At 61.5% G+C, this 6,969-nt stretch overlaps 1 protein-coding gene across 3 annotated transcripts; it reads right to left on the minus strand.

The window, feature by feature from the left end:
• Nucleotides 1-19: 19 nt before the first annotated feature.
• Nucleotides 20-6,869, minus strand: RPAIN (RPA interacting protein). 3 transcript variants are annotated; one of them, XM_045490044.1, is made up of 7 exons: nt 6,667-6,869; nt 5,285-5,455; nt 4,224-4,284; nt 2,839-2,950; nt 2,596-2,659; nt 2,097-2,237; nt 20-150 (listed from the first exon to the last, which is right to left on the minus strand). In XM_045490044.1, exons 1-7 carry the CDS (start codon nt 6,745-6,747, stop codon nt 121-123), a joined length of 660 nt encoding a protein of 219 aa, XP_045346000.1. In that variant the 5' UTR covers nt 6,748-6,869; the 3' UTR covers nt 20-120. The 3 variants fall into 3 exon arrangements, with proteins under 3 accessions (XP_045346000.1, XP_045346001.1, XP_045346003.1); XM_045490045.1 differs by lacking the exon at nt 6,667-6,869 and adding an exon at nt 6,126-6,647; XM_045490047.1 differs by lacking the exons at nt 20-150; nt 2,097-2,237; nt 2,596-2,659; nt 2,839-2,950 and adding an exon at nt 3,179-3,685 and having other exon boundaries at nt 6,667-6,860.
• Between the last annotated feature and the right edge of the window lie 100 nt (nt 6,870-6,969).

The raw sequence follows: 6,969 nt of genomic DNA on the forward strand, positions 1-6,969 counted from the left end.
CAGGACACCCGACAGCAGAGACGTTTGAAAATTTTAATACAAAATAAGTTATAAATTAAACGTGTCTATTTACAAGGCCCTTTGTCCGATGGAGCGAGTGGGGAGGTGTCCGGGCCGGTTCTAGAGGATCGCGGTCCAAGTGTCACAAGCCTGGAATGGGGACAGAACTCAGGGTGTGGTTCAGGTCTAATCAGTAGTGACATCTGTGCTGCACAAGACGTGCAGGTCGTCACCGGCTGGTTTGGGCGGTGTGGCGCCAGCATGGAGAGCCTGGCTCTGGGGCTGTGCTGGGGACCGCCCTCCCGCAGCCCCAGGACGACTGCCTTGGCCTTGGCTGCCAGCAGCAGCACGGTGGCCTCCAGCTAAGATCAGATCCCAGAGACACTCAAACGCCCTCCCCCTTGGGACGGGGGAAGCCAGAGGCCAGATTCAAGCCTCTGACAGCTGGTGGCTTTTGCGGCCACGCGGGGAGGTGAGGCTCCTCCCACTGACCCTGGGCCTCAAAACAGGCATGTGCCGCAGGGAGGTACAGACCACGCGTGCTCCCCACGGGCAGAACCCCAACTTGAGGCCCGGTAAGCATCGGAGTGGAAACGGGCTCCTGACTCCCTGACGGCTCACCCGGCCACCATGCCATGGAGTCCCCAACCGCTTCCACAGGGGATACGCGTGGCTTTCTGGGTCTAGCGCCCTCCAGCCTATGACCAGCCCGGACCGCTCGCACATCTCCTGTGTCCTCGTGGCCCCGCGTGACCTTTCGTAGCCCGCACCTGCGGCTTCACCTCACGCCCCACATCCGGGCCGAACCCCTCAGCCTGACCCCTCGGTCCTGGACTCCCCCTCACGTGAAGCCAGAGGACTGGCGACCCGAGTTCCAGCGCTCCGGGCACATGAACTCAACCCTGCTTCTGTCACCCTCTGGCCCCACGGCGGTCTCTCCCCACGGGAAGGCCGCGCTGGCAAGCTGTGCCCAGGAGGGCTGGCCTCGCCTCCGCCCGCCTTCCCTCTGCTTGGAGCTTCGGGGCCCTGACCCCACGGACCGGGGCCCACGATGGCCCCGCGCTGGGGTGCTGCGGGGTGCTCCCAGCCAGTCCCTCCAGCCCGCGGCTGGGGCTCACGTTCCCGCGCCACACGCCTCAGGTGGCTGGCTCGCCCATGTCCGCAAGGAGGCGGGGGCCGAAGCCACTTGACCTGCGCCCCGTCTGCGCCCCCACCCCGACCTCAACCTGTTGCTGCAGACGCGTCAGGCACCTGCCTACGTGCTGGGGCTGGGAGGACAGTGAAGGTGTGGGGTCGCCCTCAAGGACGAAGGCACGAGTGGTGTCACGGAGACGCGGCATCAGGCACAGCGGGAGCCCAAGGACAGCAGGACTCGGGCTGCCACGGCGCATGCGGCAGTGCTCAGTCACGGGTGCAAACCAGCCTTGAGCGTCGGACGCAGAGCGGGAGCCCCCGGAGGCGCCTGGTCTGTGAGGGGCTGGAGCAGGGGGGACGGCCGCCTGCCACTTAAACCTCACCCAGGGTCCTCCCCACCCCGCCTGCTGGAAAGCCGGTCCCCACCAGCCCGAGCCCCGAGCAGGGAACAGCGGAGGCGCTGGAACCAGAGACCCGGACTCCAGGGCCGGCTCGGTCTCCCTGGAGGACGAGCCTGACGCGAGCCTGCTTCCCGCCCCCAGCAGTGGGGACACGTCCCCTCGTCACAGCTGCCTCCCTCCCCACCGTCCAGCCCCCTCACAGGGGCACTTGTCTCCCCAGTGCCCCGACGCCCTCCTGCTTCCTCCTGCACGACGGACACGGGCCGGCCTGTCTGGGTCTCGCGAGTGTGACAATATCCGCTGACTCTGGGCCAGACTCCCCACTCCTGGGTGGCCTCTGTCCCCTCCCTTCCGGTAGTTTCAGCGGCTTCGTCTTCCTGGGCAAGTAAACCGCTCAGAGAACAAACTGCACTTTTAAACACCTACCCGGTTCAAAAGAACACAGTTTAAAAGGAGAGAAGAAGATAAACGTCTCCCTGTTTCTGAGCTGGGATTTCTCCCGCTGCGGGAAGAGAACCTACGACTGGCCCGCTCTCGCCACGGGGTCCCCGGCAGGCTTACCAGGCAGCTCATGAGAAGAGTGGGCCTTTCTCCCGTCGCCTGTGTGACCGAAAATTCAGGTGTGTGGGGACAGTGAGCACTGTGCCCGTTGACGCTGTCCTCTATGCAGGCGCGAAGCTTTTGCTCCGTCAACTCCGGAAACTAGGAAGTAAAGAAGTTAAGCTACAACCTAATCCAGCTACCCCAGAGTCAACAGCTTGAAAACCAGTCCCCATCAGGTAAGAGGTCACGGGAGCTTAAGTTCTGAACACGGTTGTCTTCCTAGCGTTCCGAATTCCCAAGCACACTCCCGGGAAGATCTGGAGCCCGGGGGGGGGGGGGCCCTTGTGTTTAGCAAATGGCTGCGGGGGATGAGGGGAGGGTGCAGTGCCGGCCACGCTCCAACCTCCCAGCCGGGCCTGTGTGAGTAGGACGTGGGGTCGGGAGGGAGCCCCCGAGGCTCCCCAAGAAAGCGGGTCCGCGCGGGAAGAGGCCACAGCCATCGGCGTGTGGAACTTACCTGATTGGAGAGGTACAGGCCACAAGGACACGTGACCACGCCGTTGGCTACCCTCAGGTTGGACCTGGAAGCAGAGTCGGGGTCACAGAGGACCGCGGCCAGCAGACCTGGATCCGCAGACCTCTCCAGATAAGCAGTGTCTGGCGGTGGGGCGGGGAGGTGCAGCCACTCACCTGGGAGCGGGGGCGGCGGGGGGGGGGGGGGGGGGGGGCCGATAACGCTGGAAACGTTTCGAAGACTTACTTTGTGCACACAGGACAGATGAGGGGGTTTGCTTCCCATTCAGCCAGTATGATGCTGAGACACCGCTCGTCGAACTGCAAGCTCTTCTCATACTCGCTGATGATGCTCCGCTCTGCAAGGCAAGGGGCAGCTGCGCGGGCCGGCCCCGCCCCCTCCCCGGCCGGCCCCGCCTCCCCCGCCGCGGGCCACGCCCCACTTCCCCCCAACCCCGGCCGGCCCCACCCCACCGCCTACCCAGGGCGGACGCACCCCACCTGCCTCCTTGCCGACCCCGACCCCGACCCCACGCCAGGGGCCACTCCGAAGGCTTCATCCCAGGACAGAATAATTTCAGGCCAAATCATGCTACCAATCATAAGCCATTTACTGCTCTGTCAGGCTCCAACCTGTTGTCCCTCCCCTCCCGTCTGTCTGTCCTCCATGAGCACCGGCGGGAAAGTGGTGAGGACAAGGGACAGGGACACAACGTCCACACACCCCTCCAGAGGCTGCAGGAGCAGAGCGTGGTGGGTCAGGGCCCTGGGGGACAGCTGGAGAGAGGGGACACTTACAGGGCACTTCCTGCCGTCGCCCAGCCCACCCTGCTGAGTGTGAAGTGCCCTGTTCTCCAGCGTCCGTATGCTCAGTCTGTGTCGCGCACAATCTGTGTTCTTTCACGTGGCAAGCGGGCCACGATGCCCAGGACGTAGGTGGTAGGAAGGAGGGACAGAGGTGAAAGACGCCGGTCCCTGCTCTCGATGAGCTCACGGTCTAGGCTGCAGCGCAGGGGGTCAGCAAACCACAGCCCATGTCCGACTTTTCAAATAAAGTTACGTTGGGACGGAGCTGGGCTCGGTGTACTATTCCTCTGTAAACAGAAAGGAACCGCCGCACAGAATAAACATGGGACCGCGTTCCACGGAACGGATGCTGCTTCCCGGCCGCACCCCGAGCTGCGCCACCCGGGCGCGACAGCACTGCCTTCTGTCTCAGGGTACCTTGTCCGCTAGCCACCAGGAGAAAACAACACCACGGAACGCAGAGTCTGAGCACAAGGCCCAGCGCCCAAAAGAGTTATTCTCGGGCAGACAGCCGGGACGTGAAAGTCCAAACACGGCCTTCTGACACCCGCCTGAAGCTAGAAGTGGGGGCAGAACTAATCGTCTCTGAAAAGTGGGCAGCGGGGCGCCTAGGTGGCTCAGTCGGTTAAGCATCCGACTTGGCCTCAGATCACGATCTCACGGTTGGTGAGTTCGAGCCCCGCATCAGGCTCTCAGTTGTCAGCTCAGAGCCTGCTTCAGATCCTCTGTCCCCCTCTCTCTGCCCCTCCTCTTTCTCTCTCGAAAATAAACAAACGTTGCGTTAGCATAGGGACGTGCGGGCGGAAGGATGACCCCAGGGCGCACCTTGGTCGGCCAGCTCCTGCTGGATCTCCTCGAGCACAGCCAGGTCCACGGGCTCCTCCAACTGCAAGAGAAAGTGGGCTCGCGAGGCTTCAAGTCCTGATCAGCCAGCAGGCCCCAGCCCGACTCCTACTTGGAGGCTGGCTTGAAGTCAGCTTTCACTGAGGAAACCGGTCCAGTCCTTCTGCAGGATTTAGCGATGATGTGGTAGGTAACACGATCACGCCAAGAAGCCATCAACGAGCGACTGAACCCCCAGTGACAAAATAATGGTCCCAAATTTGGGGGGAGACAGCCTAGGGCAGCAGCTAAGTATTTGTTCTGCCAAAGCCAAGTAAGTGCCGGAAAGTTCTGAACCTCTGTAAACCTCACCTTGGGCCTCTGTGAAGCGGGAATAAACCTACTTGAAAGAGCTCCTGTGAGGGCCGACGGTTACTCAGACACAGGGCGAGCGCTGGCGCACGTGGAAATCACCCAACAGTGCGTCATCGCTACAGACAGCCCCGATGTTTCCAGGGCAGCGTACCGGCATTTTCTCACGTTGCTTGGCCAGCGCTACCTTCTTCGTGGCACGAAGGTGAAGTGAAGCTCAGGGCACAGGAGAGGTGAGAGTGCAGAGCAAAACCAGGGCCGGGATTCCAGAACCACGGACCTCCAAGCCAGCGACCTTCCAGGGACGCGGTAACCGGTTTCCTGTCTGCACCCAGCCCCCCACTCTGGCTGAGATTAGGATCAGAAAGCTCTGGGACCCTCTACAGGAGAGAGCCTCCTGGCCCTTGCCTGCCGAATCAAAATCTCCAGGGGAGGGGAGCCGAGCAGTGAAATTTCTTTCTTTTTAGTTTCATGAGATGCAGTGACACAGCACACTGACGGTCTGGGGCTCGTGAACCAGGAATCCAGAAGAGTCTAACGTTCAAGGTGGAGGAGCCTGGGTTAAGGGTAGTTCGAAAGCTGAGCGGGGGCTGGAGGATGGCGGGGTTAGAGGACTTGGGGAAACAGGGAGAGCGGACACCCGGCAGTCCTGTGCTGTAGCCCCTCCCCGAAAACACACACCCCAGCCTGACCTGAGCCAAGACCTCTGGACGGCCCTCCACCGACCGCAACGCACTCCACTCCTCTTCCATCACTTCGTGCACCAGAAGGGTGCTCTGAGCGCTCCCTGGCACACCGCCTCCTGCCTGGCGGTATCTGCTCAGGAGCCTGTCCCGGCTGTTTCTCATTCTCTCCAGGCATCCCTTGAAGGAAAAAGACGGGGAGCAGTTCCGTTAAAAAAAAAAAATTCCTGGGGTGCCTGGGTGGCTCAGTCGGTTAGGCGTCCGGCTTCAGCTCAGGTCATGATCTTGAGGTTCATGGGTTCAAGCCCCGCGTCCAGCACCGCGCTGACAGCTCGGAGCCTGGAGCCTGCTTCTGATTCTGTGTCTCCCTCTCTTTCTGGCCCTCCCCCTCTGACACTCTGTCTCTCAAAAACTAAATGAACATTAAAAAAAAAATTCTTAAGACTAGGTGTTGAGACATTAAAGGAAATTTACAGACAGGAAATGTTCAGCTGTAACCTTAATTATTATTTCTGCCTATTCCTCTCCAGCCCTTATCCACACACAGACAGATGGAATCACAATGCTTTGTTTACGGAGCCCAGATCGGCATATTTCACAGCCTGTCTTCAATGCCGGCGTCCTGACTCCCACATCCCTGCTGCTCTAGCTACGGCGATGATAGCCGCCTTCCTGGACACGTTTCTCAACGCGGGACGATTTTTAGCCCCCAGGGCACATTTGGCAATGCCTGAAGACATTTTTTGTTGTTGTCACTTGAATTGTGGGGCTACCGCATCTAGCGGGTGGAGGCCAGGGACGCTGCGAAACATTCCACAGTGCGGGCAACAGCGCCCCCGGCAACGCAGACCTGTCTTCCTCAAAACGTCCACAGCCCAGGTTGACAAGCCTCTGCTATTAGCGTCATTTCTAGCATCCCAGTATTTTCCTAGAATACAGGATCTCTACTCCTTTCTGGAAAGGTGGACCACATGACGGGAAGCATGCTGATGTCAGAATAGGTCACAAGTGAGGCAGGCGCACGTCCCTGCTGAGGCAGTTACGGAGACGCAGAAGCCAAGTCTGGAGCAGAAACAGGCATCTTTTCCAAGTACTTGACTCCCCTCTGGAGAGGAACGGAGGGAAGCCGAGCGCCTCCCTGGCGCCCACCCACCGCCCCCAGCAGGTGGTGCTGGGACGAGGCCGGCTCGCCAAGACCCCGCACGCAGGGTCCAGAAACCCCGAGAGCGCCCGGCTCGGTCCAGTCCCGCTCAGGTCCAGCTCCAGGTCCAGGTCCCCCGCCACCGCCCGGCGCTCGGGCACCTGCCTTGCACGGCACGCGGGAGGGCGGCTCCCCGGACGGAGTAGGGGTAACGGCGGCGCGGACGAGGCTTCCCAAGCCCCACGCCCACCTGCCGAAAAGCCTCTTTCCAGGACGGCGAACCCGTCGCCTTGTACAGCGAGCGGCGCCCCGAGCCCGGCGCCTCGGCCATCTCCTCTCCGCGCTAGTCGCCGCCAGGAAGTCCCGCCCCTGGGGGCGCGCAGAGCCCTGGGAATTGTAGTTTCCGGGCGCTCGGAGCTCTCGCTCTCGGGGAGTTTCGGGAAGGGCAGTCTCCTCGGCCTACCCCTCCCGGAGACACAGTTGAGGGCGACCCCGAGTAGTGGCATTTGTGAGGTCAGCCCAACCCGGGCTGAGGGAGGTAGATCCTGAGGGA

The sequence above is a fragment of the Leopardus geoffroyi genome, chromosome E1, assembly GCF_018350155.1.
Source record: "Leopardus geoffroyi isolate Oge1 chromosome E1, O.geoffroyi_Oge1_pat1.0, whole genome shotgun sequence".
NCBI classification, from domain to species: Eukaryota; Metazoa; Chordata; class Mammalia; order Carnivora; family Felidae; genus Leopardus; species Leopardus geoffroyi.